This window comes from Drosophila gunungcola, chromosome 3R (genome assembly GCF_025200985.1).
Source record: "Drosophila gunungcola strain Sukarami chromosome 3R, Dgunungcola_SK_2, whole genome shotgun sequence".
Classification (NCBI taxonomy): Eukaryota; Metazoa; Arthropoda; class Insecta; order Diptera; family Drosophilidae; genus Drosophila; species Drosophila gunungcola.
The window spans coordinates 13,849,561-13,872,079 of NC_069139.1; the positions used below are offsets into that span (position 1 = coordinate 13,849,561).

Below are 22,519 nucleotides of genomic sequence, written 5' to 3' on the forward strand. Positions count from 1 at the left end.
CAAATTGTTGATTTCATTTTTATTTGGGGGCGGGCGAGAGAGCCAGAAATAGAGAGGGAGAATGTGACGGCACAAGCGCTGGCATCCTGCTCTCCCTTGCTCTCTGGCTAACGGGAGCTCCACAAAATTTCCCCCTGTTTGTTGTTGGGCGCGCACGCACACAGGAACTTGAACCCACCACACCGACGAGCGAGACAGGGCGAGTGGAGCCCCGTCAAGTGGGAGCGGGACGGAGCAAGAGCGCCAGGCGGAGCAGCGATATAGGCGCTGCGCTGCGAGAAAGTTGCGGGCCCGTCCGCAGAGCGCCATCGTCTTCAGCGGAGCACACACAGCAGCTAGGTGTGCTCTTCCGTACGTAACGGTTGCGGATTTTCACTGGATTTCCATTTTCATAGCCCAGCACACAGGAAAATTGTCACACACACGCAGCAGGCGGCGAAAGTGTGCAAGAAAGTGCACAAAACTCGTGGAACACTCGGGAAAAACCCGTTGAAAGCTCGCGAAAAACTCGGTTAAACCCTCCTTGTGCGGTGAAAATTTTCCATCCGGAGATGAAAAAGTCTGAAGTGCGGGGAAAATCGAATGGAAAATTAGAAAAAGCAGCAGCAGCAGTGTGAAAATCGAGTGTGCAAAATTTTGCAGCTTCAAAAATGTATGGTACATAAAATTTCTCTCTCCAAAATCGCGAGTGTGTGTGTGAAAATTACGTTGTCATATGTGCCAAGTGCTGCATTTTTCAGGCCTGACTTTCCCTGTCGAATCGGGCTCCAAAAACGAAATGAACTCCTTCAAGGCATTACCAATGAAAAAAGACAAGGCCACTCGCTCAATGGCTAGATACATTTGTACATAATATATGATATACATATACATATACATATGTATCATATATGGTGGCAAGGAATCAAGCCGCGCCAGCGAAAGAAAGAAAGAAAAAAATTCTCTATCTATTGCGATTTGCTCATGCGGCCCGAAAAGAGCGAAGCGCGCAGCATTGGGTGGGAAAGTGGGTGGCAAGTCCAGGGGGGGCGGTGGGTGTTGAGGACGGGGTGGGCGCCACCATGGCCCCAGTGGGTGCGAAGTACGGCTGCTTTGTCTACAGTTGTAGAATGTGTGTATACACAGCCTCTGAAATCTATATATCTTGCTTTTTTGGGCCCCCCATTAGCATCCATAATTTTCAGTATTTCCCTCCCAGCCCAAATCAAAACAATAATTTCCCGAATAAAAGCAAAGCCGCAAAGTTTTCATCACTCCCACCCCCCACACCCCCGTTCATCGCATTTGTTGCAAAAATATTGCTCGTTGTGATTTATCCTTAAACTTGGCCAATTTTGTTGAACCGCTCCGCAGTGGTGGAGTTGAGTTCGAGCGGCTGTGTGGTGAGTTGGAAGGTGCGCATGACGCCAGGACATCGCCTGGTGGCCAGGATATATTTATATATATATGGACACGGGAAACGGGTCCTGGACATTCCACGTCGTCAGGCTGGCTCCACTCATACAGTTGCGGCCCAAATAATAGTATTGTTCAGTCCAAGTTCACAACTTTTTAGCTAAATGGGCAGTTTCTACCTCTGCTATTGGGTTATCTTTACGGATCAAAATTATACATTTTTTATTCCACATTTTTGTTTTTTATACTTGGGCAGTAAAAAATATAAATTAAGAAATCATAGGTTAGTCCAAAACCATTGTAAAAGTGTGCTCTATGGAGATATAGAGCCAATGGTCAGACTTTTATACAACGTTTTAGACCACAAACCTTAAATGCAAAAGATAGTTTACAGTTTTACCTTTACCTGATTTCATTACTTTTTTAATTTCCAGCTCAGCATTATGTTTAGCTAAATATCCATCAGAGCTGACAATAAAGCCTTAGTTTACTAGAAAATTACAGTTTAAAACCTACACACACTGTTAAGACCAAGATTCTTACTCTCAAGGGCTATTATGCCGACCTTAACTGTTCGTATACACACACTGTGGGTTTGCTTTCCGTTAGCTATCGTTTATTGTCATCAAGTTGAAAAATTCAAGTGTCGTTACCTTTGTTTCCGTCTATTATTAGGACCTGTATGATATAATATTTGACTGGGTTGTCCTTGGCCAGCTCTGCTCGCAGTGGGCGGTTCGGTAGTGGGGGCTGATAATTGGTTCACCGCAGAACATGTTGCATACTTGAGGGCGCCGCGGCTATGGAAATTAATAGAATCGCGCTGGGAAAAATTAAGCAATGCAGTTTGGGCTTTCGCTCTCTCGCTCCCTTTCTCTCCCACCCACCAGTTCACGCTGTTGATATCATATTTTTGCCACTTCTATTATTATATTGATGTCTACTACTTTTTTATGGTGCTGGTGTTCCAAGAATACTGGGAACTTTTTTAGCCAATTCACCATGCATGATGCGTGCTTTCTCTCTCGCGCAGACTACTCTCTCTCTCTCTCTTTCTTTCGCTTTTCCCTGTGGAAACTCCCGCTCTTGTGGATTTTATTATCGGGAAACGTTTTCCTTTTTTTGGCTCTGCTATTTTTTTTTTTGGGGAGGGGGGGGGGGGGGGTTCGGCGCCCACATATCAGCGCAGGAAAGCGGAAAGTGGAAAGGCAAAGAAAGAGCGAAGAAGTCGAAGAAAAACATTTTCCGAGCTTCTGCTGCTGCTGCTGCTGCGGCCGTTCGATTTTAGTAGTAGTAAAGTGAAGACCGCCCGCCGAGTGAAGTGTGCCTACGTGTGTGTCCGCGCCTGTGTGCAGTGTTATATACAAAATACAAATAATAAATACATCCAAAATGGCACACATAAATGATGGAAATTTATAATTACAAATTACCAATTTTTTGTTTAGTGCAGCGCCAGATATTGTAAATAATTAACAGTAAAAACTCACCACCAAAGAAAGTAATAACCGAAAACGCTTAAGCAAACCAAAGATGCATAAATCTTAACCAACATGATACATAGCCAATATGTATATAGAAACTAGTAACGATAATTAAAGTAAACGCGAGGAATTACACCGATCCCGGCAAGCAAATGTCCGGATAGGGGAGCCGCCACCTGACCAATGGATGAAAATGCAGCCGTCGTCGCCGTCACTTTCGCCGTCGTCACTTTCGCATCGCTTTTGTCAGCAGCAACAGCAGCAGCAGCAACAGCAGCAACAGGAAAAATCAGAGAAGCAGCAGCAGGATCAGAAAGAGCAGTTCAAGCTGGCCGGATTCTCGCCCTGCCACGCCCACGCCAATCGAACGCCCTCGGTCGGTACGGCAGCGCTGCCTCAGCTGGCGTCGACGCCCGCACCGGCAGCAGCGGCCTAACTTGCCAAACCGAAAGAATCCCACTTCGAAATAGCCCATCTAGACCGCAGCAACAGATATTGCATCTGCGACATATATTGCAACTGCAACAGCCAAAAATATTGCAGTTTTAGCTGCGGCAGCAACACAAATTGCAGATCCAACTGCAACAGCAACAGAAATCGCAGCAACCTCAAGGAGGCCAACGCACAGAGAAACAGCTACGCATAAGGCAGCACAAAAAGGCGCAGGATAGACCGGAAGCGGAAGGACCGGAAGAAGGGCGGGCAGCGGACACAGGCAAACAAAATGGCGGATGGTGGGCATTCATTCGTGAAGAAGACATTTCATAAGCCAACATATTGTCACCACTGCTCGGATCTGCTCTGGGGCCTCATCCAGCAGGGATATATCTGCGAAGGTGAGTAGCAAATGCCCTATATGCAATACCTGAGTAAGGTGTGGGGATCATACTGGCATAGTCATTCATTTTAATTGTTTCGATCGCTTTTGCTAGGAAATTAAGTTTAGATGCATCTATTTTAGTTTACGAAATCTATTATAAGACCAAAGTCTTCTTTAATTTTCCTGAACTGTGCCTGTCTATCAGTTCTCGGTTTAGTCTCAAAATAAGTTGTAATTAATGGGCACTAAACAGAACCGAGAAAAGGTAACACGCAAATCATCGAACATCTTCAACGGCAGCGGCAGATGTAAAAATACATTCCGTCTAGTTTTGAAAATACTTTTTAAATTGCCATAAACTTGGAATGGAAACGCGGCCGCTGATGATGGCGATGAGGAGGTTGTAAAAACAAAGACTTGCACAAGTATTACAATAAAACAGAATTGCGGGAAGAAATTGTGTATTAATCTGAAGGCAAGAAAAGTTCAGCAGTGAATATTGACGGAATTCTAAACAGTATAAAGACGAGTTGTCCGTCTGAATGGGTAATAAAATAATATAAGTTAATTTAGGGATTTTCATATTATCTTTAGTATTTTTATGACTAATGATATTAGGAGGAACTCAAAATTTTAATTTTGACATAAAACCAAAGAACTTAGCAGACGAAAAGTTAAATTACTAAATCGTACAAAAAATTATATTAATGGTTAAAATATAAAATATTAAAAGACGGAATCCACGCAAATTCAGAACAGCAGCTAAGACCATTGAAATACATCTATTTCTGTTTTCCCAAATAAAACTAAACAAGTTTTCACCCGGCAGATCCAACGTCATCACCGCATGACCAATGGGTCAACTATAGTTTGTGTGGATTGTACAGATTGCATGGACCGACAGCATGTAGTGTAGTATAGGCTATAGTATGGTATAGGGGCAGCATCATCGGGCTATTTGCGGCCGAGAAGTGTGCGCTTTTGAACTTTTTCAAATTGTACGGCTGTTGGCCGTGTCTGTCGTGACGTGAGCGGAGCGCCAACGACGTCATAGTCAGCTCCGATTCGTTGTGTATAAATGTAGATTCGGGTAAACGTTTGTGCCATTGCCATGGAAATCTATAAAACAGAGCACAACGCTCGCCCAGCGCAATTTAAGCCAAACCAAAGCGATTCGGTTGGAATCAAAACGAAGCAGGAACAAAATAAGATATGAAATCCACAAAACTGAGGCATCTGAATCTCCCAATGGGAAGCGTGTTAGGCGCCTTGCATCATGATGAATCTCTGTTTATTTATGCAATTTTGTTAATCGAATTTGTGGCTCTGGCTTTTGCTATTATGATAATTATCGCGAATCACGATTGACGTTTTATGCGGCCTTAGAAGCCACATTCTTCTCCAACCTTTCTAATTCTTTATCACTATTAGCACTGTTATTTTTTTTGAAAAAGAGTTATATACATTTCTAAAATTTCTGATTAGAAAGAGTCCAAAATAAAATATCAAATTTATCATTTGATAACAAACTGATTTATAATGTAATTTGTAATTTGTAATTCCTTTAATGTAATAGAATTTATTTACAATCAAAAGAATTTCAATAATATATAAACGTTATTTAAAACCTAGCTGTTTATATCCTTTGGTCTTCTTTAGCGAACCATGGCTTGTTGATCTGTTCACTTTAATGGCTAATGCGAGAGATCATAAAATATAAAGATATGAATGAACAAAAACGAGATTCCATAAATGCACTCATTCGTTTATTCCACCATTTCGCCAGCGAATTTATTGCCCGCTCGACAGACAAACATCCCGAAATTTCGATTTGTTTTCTTTGCACTTGCCTATGACATTTTCAGTGCATTTTGGCAAAGTGTTAATGACGGCGAAACATCCTATTTTTATATAAAGTAGACATATATGTTTGTAAATACCATATAGCATGATGAGTGCTAAGAATATGTGAAGTGTGTATTGCATACTCTCGGGGGCGTAGCTCCTTTGCTTCACAACACTCATACGCCGCGTTGGTTGAATGCAAATTGTGCAGAGGCGTTTTTTAGGTGGGCGAATGATTCAAACTGCCCTCATAATTAAGTTTCATATCTAATTGGGTCCTGGATGAAGCTGGAACTGCAGATGTAGCTATCCGGCCCACGCAGTTACCCAGAAAACGACTAGAAATAGTGCACAGGCTCTCTGATTCTCGAAAGTAGGTCAAATGCGAAATGCACTCTCGTACACTGTGCAAAACACCTACACCCACAGATGCAGAGCAGGCCGCAGGCGAATTGTGAATTGGTTTTTCAGGGGAAGCGGAGGCGGTGTGCAACAAGAGCAGCAGGTGCGCAACCAAATCAAATTGGTTGCATGAGCTAGGGGGGTAGGGGGGTCCTTAAGATATCTACATGCCGGTAGCAGCGCCCCTGAACCAACCACCTCAATGCAACCCCAACCCAACCCAATCCAACCCAGCCCAACCCCACATCCCTCTCCCCTCCGATCCGGATCCGAATCAGAATCCGAGCGAGGTGCCCCTGCCGATAGCAGCGAAGGGCTAAAAGTGCGTCATCAATGGCCCCCATGGAACATGACGACGATGCCAGCGGAACCGAAAACCTAGTGGTGTGAGGGGCTGGCGTTTTTGGAATGGGGGTGATGAATGGAAGGGGGATTTGCCTTGTTAATTGCCTCGTTGTCGACGCTCTTCATTCATAACCAAAGCGAATAGCGAACAACGAGAAAGGCAACAAAGGGTAACCTTTAAAAACGATCAATTAATACACTATAGCATGGTTTTCATACTGCCTAAGTAAATATTTATAATGAAAGGTCTACAAAAACGTACCTTTCCTCAAAATCATCTAAAACATGTTGAGGAGTTAATTAATATGGAACATATACAATATACAAATTTTATAACTTTCTTGTTGAAAAAAGAGCAACCATCAATATTGACTTGTTTTCATTATTTGGAAAATTTAATAATTGAACATAGACCAATAAGTATAATATAAATATTTAAAGCTATTGAGCTTTAATTAAAATAAGTTTGTATACAAAAACTACAACACTTATGATTTTGGTACATTTCGCTCCTCGATAAGAGTATTAAAAACAGACTTTGGGGTCGTCAGTTTGGCTAGCACATCGCTGAGAACGACTGCGAGGAGGAATATCCAAATGAGCGATAAAAAGGGAGGGCACTGCTGACGTTGCAGGCCAGCCGGTAAAAATCTCCAGTCTAAAGCGCTTCCGACCAAAATAAAATCAAGACAAGTCCGATTAAACGCCAGTTAAGCATTGCAAAATAAGGAAAGAGTACAAGGAACTATGCTATATTCTATAAATGTTATCCCCTCCCATTTGAACACCGAAATAGAAACTGCATTTATTTAATAGTCAATGCAATCATTAAAATAGATTGCTATGAAATTAAATTAGTTTTTCTGAAATTGCTTAACGTTGATGTGATATAAACCTAATAGTTAGCTCAAATTTATAATTTAGTGGTCGTACCAGGACATGTCCATGGAAATTGGTTAACAATTATTAGAAATTAAATTGAATTTATTTGTTTACAAACTGTAAGCTTTAAGTTACAAACTAAAGCTACAGCGAGGAGTAGGAGCCATAGCTACTTTGGTTTTTGGCCAAAAAAATGAAATTTTGGCCCCTTTTTTGTTGCTGTGCAGTGACATTTGGGGAATATGATTTTTGCGTGTTTGATAAGCGCCATCTAACTGTCACTTTATTTTTAAGTGTGTCCAGCTATTTTTAATTCAACGAAGTTGTTCTTCTTCAGCTTCGCTTCCTGCTGTGCCCAAGTATTTTTCGGCTACATCTCAATTGAATTGTATAACTCAGCTCTGGGCAAATATCAATTTTAATTGTGCTTCCTCTTCACGCACTACGCATGTCAACTTGAGCGTATTCAATTGTCCCTAACCCCCAACTCCCTCTGCTTCTTTTTATTCCTTCGTCCTTTTTCCTCCGCCTATATGTTGGTGTGTGCTTTAAGTATGGCTTTGTGCTGCTGCTTCTTGTTATTCTTCTTTATTCTCTTTTGTTTTTCTTTGGTTTATTGCCTTTGGCCAAAGGGAAAGGAAAAAGAAACGAGGCAAAAGTAAAAGTGTGTTGAGTTTCTGACCCAAAATTTCCCCACACAAACACACACTCAAACATACAGAAGGAAAGCATAAAGAAAAGCATATCGAAAATTTCCCCATGCGTTGGCGTCGTTGTTTGTCTGCTTATGCTTATCTACACAAAAAAAAAGCGAAGAGAAAGAGGGAAAGAGAGCGAGAGAAAGCACACAATTTTTGCTGGTATACATAATGCAGGAATGCATTAGATTTCAACCGCTGACCCACAGGGCGTATACACGCTCAGCTGTTGCTTCTGCACTTCCACCCAAGCAACCACCCACCGCACGTGCAACAAAACAACAACAGACCGACAAAAAACTTGGAAAAAACTCAGGCCAGAGCGAGACGGCTAGCTAGCTGAGTAAAGCTACAGTTATGTTTTGCATTTCCATTGCAGCGAGGCGAGCGTCACGTTTGTCCTTCTCCATCTCTCTTTTTTCACCCTGCTTGCACTGCTTGACGACGACTGCCCGCTGTTTTATTTATTAAACGGGCCAAAAACTAAAACACATTCACGAGTTCATTCATGACGTCAGCACTGCGCCTCAGGTCAGCGGCCTAGTTTTCAGCTTTCTTCCTCTCACCTCCTTCTGCACACCCCCCACACAAGATAATTATGCATTTATAGTACATACAAACGCAGCAAGTGTTTGTTATTGTATGCCGCCCGACTTTTGTCTATGTGTAAATACAACTTTTACGGCGGTCTAAAAATAGAACTATGATATCTATGTTAAGTTTGGTGCACAAAAAACACAAGCATATGTACAAGTAGGTATGTAAGTATGTTGAATATAGAGAGGAGGGTGCTGCGTTTTTTTGCCCGGGTTTCGGTTTTCGTTTCTGGTAGCCACTAAAAAAAACTGTCGATTTCCTTTAGATCAGTTGGAATCTTTGCAATATAAATCCATATTTCTGAGTAAATAGGTTACATCAATTCAATTTTAGTCTAGATCAAACATAAACTGAATATAAAGGGTATGAATGCAAACTTTCATGTGATAATCATTGTCGATCTTAACTCTGTTTTAAAACTACCAGTTTTATGAAATAGATAAATGAATGGAACCAGTGAAGATGTTTTTGTAGAAACAATACTTTTCATAAAATCAGGGCCCAATCAGATCCTATTTCTTTCAGTGCAGCTAGGATTCACTTTTCGCCAAAGTGGCGGGTAAAAAGGGCAGCCGGGCTTTGTGCGTGCAGTTATCCTTGTGCCTTAGCTTAGTCCTCCCATTCGCCCAGTTCCATTGCCTTGGCCACTTAGCTCATAGCTTGCCACTTGCCCCCTCTGTTCCCCTCGACCCCCCTCAGGCTGCCCTGCGGGGAGCTTCAATGAATGTGCCTTCGTCCGTGAACTCGGCAACTATGAATGGCATGCAGGCTGCCAATGACGCGGTGACTTTGCGGTTGCTCGCAGGGACGGAGTGGGGTGTGGTTGTCCTGGAGGTCCATTTGGAACACAGTTCTCTCACGGAACTCAAAATATTTATACAAAAAACTATTTTAAAGATTTTAAGATGTAGATGTTAGGTAAGGGATCAGCAACAATGTTTTTATTAGAAAATTAGAGAACTTGTCTTACTATTGGAAATGTGTTAAGATGTAATAATTTCTCTTGACTTTTCTTAAATTTTCTATTTCGGTTAATACTATTTGTTTTTGACAACCAAACAAACACTTTAAATTATTCAAAATCTCTACCTTAGATTTTGAAATTCAGGTATGTTAAGTATACGTAATCCATTTTTATGTAAACTTTTTGAAAGTGAGAAATTTGTTTGACCCATACAAAGCTTTAGTGCCCAAGCCATTGAAATACAAACTGTATATTTTTAAATAATCTTTTCGTCTGGTTCCCATTTATTTAAGGCTGGGGGATATTACGTATACGTAATGGCACTTGTACCTGCTCCATTTAGATAACAATTAAGCATTGTAATCTCATTAAAATAGCTTCTGAACTTTTCCCGAAACATTGCATAACCACACCTCTATCTCTGCTCTTCCCACTTGCAGTTTGCAACTTTATTATTCACGAACGATGTGTCAGCAGCGTGGTAACGCCCTGTTCCGGCATCGCTCCATGCATTATAAAGGTACGTAGCCATCAGTGGCACTCGCATTCACAATCCAGAACGAATATAGCTGTCATGTGTCATTCCGCACAGAATCCCGTTGCCCATTGTTGGTCCGAGCCAACTCATCACAAGAGAAAATTCTGCACAGTCTGCCGTAAGCGATTGGATGAAACGCCAGCGGTGCATTGTTTAGGTAAGTGACAGTATATATGTATTGGTCTCTTGTCCCTTGTTTCCCTGTCCCCCGATCCCCTGATGATGGGTTTTGGCGCAGTCCTGTTTCGTGTCACTCACTGCTGTTCACTTATTGAGCTGCGACACTTTGTTCGACGCATCAAGCGCATGTTCATTACTATATAGATGTACAAAACCAATATCCTGCCCATTTATGTATATATCTCACTAAGTTGGATTCAATGGAATGTTATTGAGCCCAATTTATTATCACCACATAAGTATGCTAGGTTTTAGGTAACATGGGCTTATGTCAGCACAAACACCTAGACTTCCTGACCATTTTGAGTTAGTAACTAACACTTCCTCCTTGTTCGACCTTTCAATAATATAATTTCCCACAGTCTGCGAATATTTCGCGCATATTGAGTGCCAAGATTTTGCCGTGCCCGATTGCACCGAGAATGCCACTTATGTGCCGGGCAAGGAGCTGCTTAATGTGAAGCATCAGGTGAGTGCATTCACCAGTCTGGCCAGGATCAGTAGGATAATGCAATATACCACCCGAACAGCATCACTGGCGAGAGGGCAATCTTCCATCAACGTCCAAATGCGCCTACTGCAAGAAAACCTGTTGGTCCTCGGAATGTCTCACTGGTGAGTTGGCCACATCCACACCCAAACCGCGCTCAGAATTCATTTATTTGTGGCACTTTCTTCTCTTACAACCAGGCTATCGCTGCGAGTGGTGTGGCATGACGACCCATGCTGGATGTCGCGTGTACCTGCCAACCGAATGTAATTTTGGTATTCTACAACCTATCTACTTACCTCCGCACTCAGTCTCGATTCCGCGCACCGAGGTGCCCATCGAGGCCATTATCGGCGTCCAGGTCAAATCGAAGACTTCGCTCGTGCGTGACTACTCGTGTCGTAAGTACAGTTTCCTGTCCACACAGGGATATTCCGGCGATCTCAGATATCCCTGTCCAGTCAAAATCAACTTCTTAATCGGCCATATCCTACATTGAGAAAAAAAGAGTCCCCAGCTACTATTTTCTACCCATTTTGTTGCTAAGAACTCTGTATCAGTTTCACTTAATTGAAAGAGAATATCTCAAACAAATTTATACACCAAAATAATTATTTTTCTTAAAACATTACTTAAGATTATATATTTAGCAAAATTATATTTCAAAACTTAATACAACCATTTTGAAAATGACAAAGGAATTACCTTTCTTTAAAAATATTAATATTTTTTTCAACAATCACGATGTAATATACTGAGGGCAATATATTTATTTACTCATTTTCTCAGTGTAGGCTGGCGCACTCACCCTCTATAGCGATGTAGCAATACTCACCCACCCCCAAAAAGTTGCTATCGATGTTGTGTTGTGTGCACACTCCGATCACTGAAAAAAAGAAACCGAAAACAGTAACTCCAATGATCAGAAATCACATCGCTCCAGCTCATCCAGCTCATTCAGATCATGGCAGACCACCACTCTCTCTCACTCTTCACCAATCCCACCGATGATTTTCCTCAATTTTCCCTATACTTTTTTTGATTTTTGATTTATTTTTCGTTACGTTTTTTTCTTTTCTTTTCTCTCTTTTGGGTTTTATGCAAAATATTTGCGTTTTCCGTTTGATTGATGATGTGTCTCTCTGTGTGTGTTGGTTTGGGCGCAACCGGCAGCCAGTCCGGATTTGAGCTGCCCGATTCCGGGTGCGGGATCGGTGTCCCTGGCGGGTCTCAGCCTGAAGGAGCTGCTCGAGCTCCACAGGCAGAGGCGCGAGCAATCGAAACAACATTTTCTCTTTTCCACACCGCCCACACCCACCTCCTGCGGCTCCATCTCGCTCTGCCACTCGCCCACGCCCTCTTGCCTCACAGTCGGCGAAACGAGCAACGAGGCGGAGCAGGATCGCAATCGGGATCGGGATCAGCCGGAGGAGGAGCCCGAGGAGGAGAACACGGAGCAGGACAGCGCGCTGCAGCTGACCACGTCCACGTCGCATGTGGTTGGCAATCTGCAGAAGTCGCCCTCGGCCAACTCCTCGCTGCACCTGCTCTACACGAATCTCTTCCGGAAACTGGGCCAGGGCAAGCGGAGGCGGAAACGGGGCTCCTCCGGCGGGGGCATCTCGCCCAGCGAGGACGAGGACGACGTAGACGGCGGAGTCTGTGATATAAGCGGCGGCGATCTGAGCGACGACTACGACCACTGCGACGTGGCGCTTCGCCGGCGATCGCTGCGCAGCCGGCAGCCACGGGACGTCAGCGAGACGGACTACCACGGCGATGCCGAGATGGAGATGGAGACGGCGGAGACGGCGCCGCGGGAGAGCTGCTACGAGACCTCGGACACGGGCGGAGAGCTGACCAACACCGACGACCTCGACAGCAGCCTCAACCTGATCAGCAACCTTAGCTATAATAGTAGTAATAACAGCAATGCCTCGGGAGGAGCGGCTGCTCCGTCCGCCAAGCCAACCACCACTGCCCCGGAAAAGTCCGGACACGCCTTGAGCGTCCAGGGCGGACGCCAGCAACCCAAGACTGGGGCTCTGGCCCAGGCCAAGCCCAAGCCCAAGCCCATACTCATGGCCAAGCACAAGGCGCCGGGCAAGGGCGGCTCCCTCAGCTCGCCGCTGTCCAACTCCAACTCCAGCGACTGCTCCTCGGCCTCGCCCTCGGCCCCGGCCACCCTGCTCCAGCTGTCGCCGGTGGGGAGGAGCAAGTCCTTCCAGGAGTCGGCGGCCATTACGGCCGTCGCGCGCTACAAGAAGTACGGACGCGGCCTGTTCCAGCGCCGTCGCTCGAAGAGATCGCCCAAGAACGCCGGCGGAGCGGGGGGCAAGAGCAACTACAGCCTGGACAGGTTGTCGCAGAACATCGAGATCACCATCCAGGACGAGGATGGCAACTACCAGGCGTACGACGACAACTACCACACGCTGGCGCGGCGACTGGACGCCACCGATGTGGACGACGACGTGGGCTTCGAGGATCTCTACCTGGACGATCGGCCGAGCGGGGTTAGCGGGGCCAGCGATGACCTGGCCTTCGCCGGCGACATCAGCGACGGCGGGGCCAGCAGTCGGTCCAGGGCCAGTGACGCCAGCGATGGCCATGTCCTGGGCCGGCTGCTCCGCCAGGTGCGGCAGGGTCTCTCCGTCGGCTGGCGCAAGCCGCGCTACCAGAAGCGCAGAGGTGACTAGCCAACCGTACTCGTACTCTTTCAACTTCTCTTTGTCTCTGTCTCTGTCTCCGACTCAGTCTCAGTCCCTGCTAACAGAGGGATCAGGGCCTGGGCGAGACGACTGGTCATTAGTTTGCGCTAACCACTGCGTTTTGGCTTTGGTTTTGGTTTTGGTTACCCCGTTACCCCTTTTTCGTTGAGCCACCAAGCCACTTCCCACTAATCGCTAACCATTGAACCACTAATCATCCGCACCATTCCGCCCCACATTGCAATGCCACTAATCATTAACACCCACATAACCGCATGAAAAGCACTCGGAAAAATAAGTATTTATATAAGCAAATTAAAACCTTTTAAAATAAGTGTTTTTAAATTGCCAAATTTGTACATTTTAAGCCGGAAAAGGTTTTAACAGTTTACATTTTTATTCATGTTCAAAAAAAAAAAATTACTTTATAGCAGATGACAAATTTTAAAATGTTTATAATACTGCTAAACCATTTACGTTATGTAACCAGTTGTGTGATGCCTACTTTTCCGAGCTTAACTAAGTATCTAACACTAGGCCGAGGCCGCTTTTGTTGCTACTAAAATTGCCTGTTCCTGCGAGGATCTGGCCAGTTACTGACCCACCTTCCTGTGACCCCCAGCACGCAGCATATCCGAGGAGTTCAGCAGCGGCGACACACCCCGTTTTAAGGACGAGGAGTCGGCCAGCAAGACCGAGTCGGGACATGGACCCAGTAGCAGTGGCGCAGGTGGCGGCGGAGCAGGAGGCTCGTCGGCAGCTGGTGCCTCGGCATCGGTCGCAGGCGGTTCCTCCGGGCACTACAGGCCCGATTCCGGCTCCGGCCACAAGTCGGATAAGTCGGAGAAGGATCGCGAGAAGAAGGAGAAGGAGCGCGAGGAAAAGGATATAGGTAGGAGCTAAAGTCTGGACACTGTTTATGGCCCCCTATTAAAATTCATTTATGATACTTTCGCATCCACAGAGATGATCAAGGTGTTCGATGGCAACAACTCATTCCGACGCCAGCAGTACCGGGTGATCATCGTGCAGCGCACCTACACGCTGGAGCAGCTGCTGACCACCGCGCTGCGGGCATTCCACATTACGCGCGACCCGCAGGCCTTCTACCTGACCGACCTGTACGCACCGGCCGGCATGGAGGACACCCCGATGCTGGATCCCACGCCCGTGCTCAACCTGACGCACCTGGAGGGCAAGCGGCCGGCCATTTACCTGCGGTTCCATGACCGCGACCGCGGCCATGTGCGCGTCTACCCCGGCAAGCTGCAGTGCTCGATGCTGGAGGATCCCTATGTCAGTGTTCCTGTAGATAATAGCACAGTTATTAAGGATTTGATACGCGACGCCCTGGACAAGTTTGGGCTGCAGGATAACCAAATACAGGACTACAGGTGCGTTTTTTTTTTTTTTTTAACGCTGATGGTAGAAGAAAAGTACAAATGTCTTAAATGAAGCGCCTTTTAATTAGCAAAAAGCGTTGTAAAGCAAGTTTAACAGTGCGCTAATCACTGATAAATGTTTACTTAAAAAAAAAAAAACAAACAAAAGTTGTCCTATGTCATATATATATCCTTTAATACTAAACCACCTTATTCTTCAGATGCTCGGAGGTGCTGCTCGATCGCGGGGTGACCGAGCGCATCTTGTCGTGGAACGAAAGGCCCTGGGATATTATGAAGCAGCTGGGCAAGGACTCGATTCGCCAGATGGAGCTGATGCGTTTCTACATGCAGCACAAGCAGGATCCGCACGGTCCCAACATCGCGCTGTTCGTGGGCAATCTGCCCACTGGTCTGTCGCAGCGCAACTACGAGCAGATCCTCAACAAGTACGTAACCGACGAGAACAAGTTCATCAGCATCGGACCGATCTACTACGAGTACGGCTCCGTGGTGCTCACCTTCGAGGACTCCATGAAGGCGGTGAGTCTCTCGAAATATGGCAGCCCCAAAAAAAAGTGCCCCATTCATGTGGGAATGTGTGTGTTGCAGGTTCGCGCCTTCTACAATCTCCGCGAGACGATAATCGAGGACAAGAAGCTGCTGGTGCTGCTGCTGCCGAACATTGAGCCCAGCATGGTGCCCTCCGATGTGAGGCCACTGCTGGTCTTCGTCAACGTGAAGTCCGGTGGCTGCCAGGGACTGGAGCTGATCTCCAGCTTTAGGAAGCTGCTGAATCCCTATCAGGTCTTCGATCTGGACAACGGCGGTCCTCTGCCTGGGTAGGCTCAAATCGTAGAGTTACATATTATCCACTAATCGAAATTACATACCTTTTTAGATTGTATGTATTCCGGCAAATAACCAACTACAAGATTCTAGTTTGCGGCGGCGACGGCACCATTGGCTGGGTGCTGCAATGCCTTGACAATGTGGGCCAGGACTCGGAGTGCTCCAGTCCACCATGCGCCATAGTGCCGCTGGGAACTGGTAAGTCAAAGATCTGTGAAAATGGCAGCTTTACTAACTATATGGTACCACAAAATATAACCAATCCATCGCTTTAACCCACCCAAACTCGTGCAGGCAATGATTTGGCTCGCGTTTTGTGCTGGGGCTCCGGCTACACCGGCGGCGAGGATCCACTGAACCTGCTGCGCGACGTCATCGAGGCGGAGGAGATCCGGCTGGACCGCTGGACGGTTGTCTTCCATCCGGAGGACAAGCCCGAGGAGCCGGCCATGAAGGCGCCCTCGCAAACAACCGGTAAGAAGAAGAAGGCACACCAAGCACACCTATCGCAATCGCAACAAACCAATCAGCATCATCAATTACCGGCTCTGACATCGAGTGATATATCAGGTCATTTGGTGTTTTCAAAACTTCGTTCGTGTGTTCTTTCTTTACGTAACATCCTCGTAAGCCCGTCCAGAGCCTAACCCCACAGATTCCGACCCGATTGTCCTGTCCCAGTCCCACATACCCATATCCCAACACTTTTCTTTTGTGTTGTAATTAAATCCGTGCTTTGATCCGGCTGTAATATTTCGCTGGTTTTACACAAAACTACTATACGATATCGAAAACTTTACCAATCTTAGGTTTCAAAATAGAAAAAAAATAATCAATTTTTATAAGTCTTAAGTTATTTAAATATCCAATATTAACAAAACAACACTAGTTAGAACTATTTTTAATTTTAATAGATGGTTTAAGATACAGTGAATCAATTGATATAGTTCAAGTCGTAGAAAATAATCTTTACTAATCAATTAGTACTCCTCTTACGGTTCTGTGTACAAAAACATCGCATCACTTTACCCCTAGATAGCCCCAAGTCCCTATTTAAGTCCAGTTTGGTACCCAATGATGTATGCTGTTTAGTTTTCATGTGAAAATATGTATACCTGAGTGGATTTGCATGACCAAAATCCCTTAAGATTTCAATAAAAGGTAAGGAAAACTCCAAAAAGTCAAGACACCGAAAAATCCTACCAAAACTTTGGTAAATTTATTATGTATATTAAGTGGATATCATCCACCTCGATGTTGTGAGTTCAATGTTCGGTGTCATGTGTCAATGTGTTTTGTTCCAAAAACGGGTAACGAAAATAAGTTAACCGATCTTCGTGTTCCATCCAGGTGGTGCCCAGAACGAGGACAACTCACAGATCTTCGTGATGAACAACTACTTCGGCATTGGAATAGATGCGGACCTCTGCCTGGACTTCCACAATGCGCGAGAGGAGAATCCCAACCAGTTCAATTCGCGGCTGCGCAATAAGGGCTACTATGTGAAGATGGGCCTGCGCAAGATCGTAGGTCGCAAGGCTGTCAAGGATCTGCACAAGGAGCTGCGCCTGGAGGTCGATGGCAAGATTGTCGAATTGCCACCCGTCGATGGTATCATCATCTTGAATATTTTAAGGTAAGCTAGCAGAAAACTTAATGCTTGATTGTTTTTATAGTGTTATGTATATTTCGTTTGGATCATTGAAACTTATAACCCATTTCCAGCTGGGGCAGCGGTGCCAATCCCTGGGGTCCCGACAAGGACGACCAGTTCTCCACACCCAACCATTACGATGGCATGCTGGAAGTGGTGGGCGTTACGGGAGTGGTCCACTTGGGTCAAATCCAATCCGGAATTCGTACGGCTATGCGCATAGCCCAGGTAATCATCAACATTTAGTCCCTTCCAGATGTATTATATTAATATAATAAATTTTATTCGTAGGGCGGTCATATCAAGATACACCTTAATACTGACATGCCCGTTCAGGTGGATGGAGAGCCTTGGATCCAGAGTCCCGGCGATGTGGTCGTCCTCAAGTCGGCCCTTAAGGTAGGTGGCTCCTTTCCGATTTGGACTTAGCCTTTGCCGTTTCCATGCATGTATCTGCTACTCCTTTGTTCCTTGGCATGCCTGCTTCTTAAAAATGCCCTCATTTCCCGTTTAAATTTACACACAAATGAAACATAACCAAGTCCATAACCATGCCCAAATATGCGCTTTTCTAACTCTTATTGTTTTCGAGCTTTACCCTCACTTATAATTTACCTATCTTTTGATTTTATTTTTATTAATACACCCTCTTACGAAAAGTAATTGACCCCAAATCCACAACATACTTGACAGTTAAAATTTAGATTTAAGTCATTCTTAGGCACAACAAAAAGAACTACAATTAGGACATAAAATTAGGAATGCCTGTTGTTTTATTTCCTTAGTCCAAAAAAGACGAACAGTATTTGTTGATAATTAAAACAAGATGGCAATCGGTTTGTTTTGACTACTGACAATGATCAGTCGAATATTGAATATGAAATTAGAACATAAAATTTACCATAAAAAGTAATGCTAAAGAAATGTACCTTCCTTCAAATCTCAGGGTATTTACAAAAACTAATGGTTTAATTATGTTTTTTTTTTAACCCTAAAAAATCAAAACCACTTGTCATTGATTGAAAAACAAAACAATATGTATTCTGCGTGTGCGTTGGATATGCGTGTTCTGTATGTTAAGCTTGTAATTTGTCCCCTGGTAAATCCCATTCGATGTGTCGTAATTAATTAATAGAGCACACACCACCCGAAACACCCCGAGCCACCCCCTTACCATGTAAAATAGCCACGTTTTTTCTGCATTTTTCATTTGTTGATGGCAGCTGAAAAAAAAAAAAAGAAAGAGTTGAAAACTAATGAAATTGGCAAAAGAACAACTAAGTAGCGTTCTAAAATGTTTCTCTGTTTGATGTGCGTGTGCCTGCGTGTATGTCGGATTTGACAATGTGTGTGTTTTACGCTATATATTTAGGCCACCATGCTGAAGAAAACGAAGAGTAAGCGCCGCAACACCGAGCCGCATATCTCGCCGGCAGTACTGAGTGTTTCAGTGGCTCAGCAGGGATCGGGATCGGCATCGGGATCGGTTTCGGTATCGGGATCCCCGCAGTCCCAGTCTCAACAACAACTGCAGCAACAGCAGCAGCAACAGCAGCAGCAGCTGGCCGAGAATGGGGAAAAGGAGGCTTCGATGGCCCTACCTGCCGGCTTTGGCAGCACATAGAGCTTGGCTACCGGGCTGCGATATTGGTTCTCCTGTTTCAATCCATAAAACCAGATAGCCAGATAACTCAATAACCCCCGAAAAGTATAACCACCCATAACAGATCAGCAGAGCGATGGCCAATTTGTAACCGCAAATCGAATATTTAAACAAGAGCAAAACTCCAATGCGAAAGCAAATAAAAGCTTATCTTCCAAAAGCGAGAAATAGCATTAAAGAGCCAAAAAGAAATAAGAAATTTAAAGTAAAAACAAAAAAAGAAAAAATAGTTGTAAATAAAATTTGGTGCTGTCAAGCTCTAAATACTTTGAACCACCACCCAGAAACACACACCACCCACCAAACCAACCACCCACTGCACAATAAGAACTGTGACCACCGCTATTGAACTTGAACTTAGCCAACTGAGGCCACCACAATCCACCTCAGTACACACCACCCACACGATAAACACACACCATACACAGACACACACACACAGACACACAGCAAGCCACTGCGTCTAGAAGTTGTCCACAAATATTTGATTAATTTTTTTTGCGATTATTTAATAATTTTCTTTACATTTTTCCGTTGAAGGAACTTGGTCAAATTTGTTTCAATTTCCATTTCCGTTTCCGTTCCGTTTCTCAAATGCAAGCTTTCGTAATCCATCATTCAGTATCGAAATATGTATAACCGAAACCATTTAGTTGATTGAGTTCCGTTGCATTTTGCCTGATTTATCAGCTAGCTTTTGAAGCACTTATAACGAACCTAAGCTAAGGCAAACGAAAATTATTTCCTTTACGTTAATGCTCTATTTTCTTACTCTCTTTTTCTCTCTAACCAAATGAAAATACACAAAATCACACGAATACCAAACAAACGCGAACCAATTTACTCTGTGAAAATGAATATCTTAACTAATTGATACACCGGACGCTTGCCTTTTAAATTTTTTTCCCCTTTATATCTCTCGTAACATCAAAATGTAAATCAAAATCAATATGATTACCGTTGAATGCAGGCCACCATGTTGAAAAAGAACAAGCTTAAAATGAAACGCCGGAACACGGAACCCACCATGATGGTGGCCGGCTCGGCCGCCCCCCAGTTGTCCTTGGCCCTGCCGCCCAGTGTGGGCGAGGTGGGCGTGGCCGGGGAGGGCGCCGAGGGCGACGGCGGTACGAACAACACGGATTTCTGAATATGGTACAGCGAGCGTCTGATTTAACGTGCTAATTCCAGCGCAGAACCAAAAACTGCACCACCCTACACCCCACAGACACCCCCACCCACGATAAGCCCACCCGATCCCCCACCCAGTCAGCAGCAAAAGCAGCAAAAGCAACAAAACCAACAAAAGCAGAAGAAGCATCAGAAGCAAAAGGAGCAGGAGCAGAAGAAGAAGAAGAAGCAGAAACCACATAGTCCATAGTCCACACTGACCAAACAGCAGGCAACTCGAAAATCAAAAGCTGTAATCAAAATTACTTGTATGAAGGAGTCCAGTCCAAAAGATTAGATCGAATTATATCGAATTTCGATCAGTTATAGCAGCTCAGCGAACCCGGCCGCCGCCTTTCCACGTCTGTAATAAGTACGTTAAACTCAAACAGCTCGAATCCCCACAATGTCCGCAAGCAGAAAGAGCTGCGGACAGACAGAAAACTAAACTATGTAATTCAAATGTTAAACACAAATACAAACAATAGAGGGTATAGTGTAAAAGAAGATATTCAATTTCAAAACACTCAGCAATAGTCTGGCCAAAGTTGTATCAAATTCAAGTTCAATTATGTTCCTTCTCGTTTTGTTCCTATGTAAGCAACAGCAGAAACCGATTAGTGATACCGTTAAACAGAGAGAAGCGCAAACAGTAGTAAATGAAACAGGGAGAATGAAAAAAAAAAAAAAAACAAAAAACAAAGAGAAGCAAAGCTAAAGCTAGAGAAACCCAAAAAAACAACAAAACAAAAAGTACAAAATTGTTGAAAATTGTTTGTTATAACTAAATGAAATCGCGTAAAAACCAAGTGAGAAACCCCAAATTATGTCAAAAAAAAAAAAAAAAACAAAGAAGAAGAAGAAATGCTTTTACCAACTAGGTAAATATTGTTGTGTTCCAGCGAAACCAACGAGAACAGAAAAAACACCCAGCCAGGTCAAGATACAAACGTGCAGCAGATGCGGGAAAATTTATACGAAACTTTTTTTGTGTTGTGTGGATCGATTTGATATTGAAAATTTGGAGAGGGGAAAAAGCTGCAAATTGCATAGTTGGCTAAATACTAATTGGGACGAACAAAAATTGAAAACCGCAGGCGGGCTTAGCTTGTCCTGTTTGCCATTGAATTAAATAGAACACCTTTGGATTGTGCAATTGGTATGAATTTTCTCCGCTGCTGTGCGTCCAAAAAAAAAATAAATAAATAAGTGAAACCACGCGAAATAGTAAAATGCATTTTCGAGAGTAGGTAACGGCATCGCAAGTATTTCACCTGCATTTGTCTAAAAATGAAGAAAACTTATTTTGGATGTGAAATCCGACTAGTGGAATGTGGAGACGCAAAATCCGAAAACTACAATTTCAACTTTAAAGCGCTTATAAAGAAAACAATTTTTGAAAGTTTTATAACTAATTTTACATTACGTCTTATGTGAACGACACGCCAACCACACACACACACACACACACACGAAGCCAGGGATGTGGGCCAGGGAAGGGTCGAGTGCGGATCCCCCGCCCTAGCGACTATGCGCCTGCGCACTCGCCCCATCTCTGGCACACTACACGAGCGACGACGTGGCCCAGTTGGGTGCGGGAATAGCCGGATCTCAGAGGGCGGGACGCACCCGGTTGCCGGCCCGCCGCCCACACAAGGTCACACCGAGAGACACACGCCCACGAACAGACCAGAGTTTTTCCCCCAAGCCGTCAGACACGCACTGCCATGGAAAGGTCACGGAAATCGCATGGCAGTGTTCACCAAAATCCAAATCCAGGCCCATTCTGCTGGCCCCGCCCTCGGGTCCGGATTCGGCTTCCGGACAGGTGGGTGGGGTGGCGGCAGGGCGGGAGTTTGAGCTTAACACACCAAAAAAAATGAAAAAAAAAAGAACACCACCACCCTTTGCGTTCGGCAAATCACCTCCGGCTGCGATTAAGGGGCTCAGTGCCTGGGGTTAATCGGAGCACACTCGACCGATTTCCGTGACATACGTCTCTGCTCTTCCGGCAGAGATCGGAGGACGCGCCCGGTGCCGCCAGTCGTCGGCTATGCAATGGATTGAACGAAACATGCGCCAGAGCCAATTCTTATATTTGAACCATTAAGAAAAAACCTATGATTTTGCTTTACAATTTGACCCACTATCATCCTAGATTGCGTAGCCTTCGACGACCATGGCGCCGCGGCGTCGTCATCCGGCCCATCCTCCAGGATGCCTTCCAAAATTGGCATCTACTGGATCGATTAGCTCCCAGCAAATTGAATCGCAGCCCGCAGGAGATTTGGTTTTTATCGCCTTATTTCGTACAAAGTGAAACCGCAACAAGAACACACTGCACATCGTTTTTTACACCCCTTGCGTTATGTTTTTTAAATGTATTTAAAATGAAAAAAGAAAAAAACAAATAAAAGAAAACAAAACAAAACAAAATATGAAAACAC

The 22,519-nt window shown here is 44.5% G+C and overlaps 1 protein-coding gene across 8 annotated transcripts; it reads left to right on the forward strand.

Moving 5' to 3' along the window:
• Positions 1–50: 50 nt before the first annotated feature.
• Positions 51–22,178, forward strand: LOC128251630 (diacylglycerol kinase theta). 8 transcript variants are annotated; one of them, XM_052978685.1, is made up of 18 exons: positions 59–351; positions 2,844–3,715; positions 9,873–9,952; positions 10,025–10,127; positions 10,513–10,619; positions 10,681–10,765; positions 10,841–11,041; positions 11,814–13,331; positions 13,974–14,243; positions 14,316–14,745; positions 14,955–15,276; positions 15,346–15,575; positions 15,635–15,783; positions 15,880–16,155; positions 16,936–17,221; positions 17,311–17,467; positions 17,531–17,638; positions 18,612–20,015. In XM_052978685.1, exons 2-18 carry the CDS (start codon positions 3,604–3,606, stop codon positions 18,861–18,863), a joined length of 4,686 nt encoding a protein of 1,561 aa, XP_052834645.1. In that variant the 5' UTR covers positions 59–351; positions 2,844–3,603; the 3' UTR covers positions 18,864–20,015. The 8 variants fall into 8 exon arrangements, with proteins under 8 accessions (XP_052834652.1, XP_052834645.1, XP_052834649.1 ...); XM_052978689.1 differs by having other exon boundaries at positions 60–351; positions 12,012–13,331; XM_052978686.1 differs by having other exon boundaries at positions 61–351; positions 19,873–22,178.
• Positions 22,179–22,519: the final 341 nt, after the last annotated feature.

What these genes read in the sequence shown, in the direction of transcription:
- LOC128251630 (XM_052978685.1), top strand. Translation starts at nt 3,604, where the DNA reads ATGGCGGATGGTGGGCATTCATTCGTGAAGAAGACATTTCATAAGCCA. An exon ending in TCGAGGACTCCATGAAGGCG is followed by an intron (nt 15,277 to 15,345) that starts GTGAGTCTCTCG and finishes TGTGTGTTGCAG; the next exon opens with GTTCGCGCCTTCTACAATCT. An exon ending in CATAGTGCCGCTGGGAACTG is followed by an intron (nt 15,784 to 15,879) that starts GTAAGTCAAAGA and finishes AAACTCGTGCAG; the next exon opens with GCAATGATTTGGCTCGCGTT.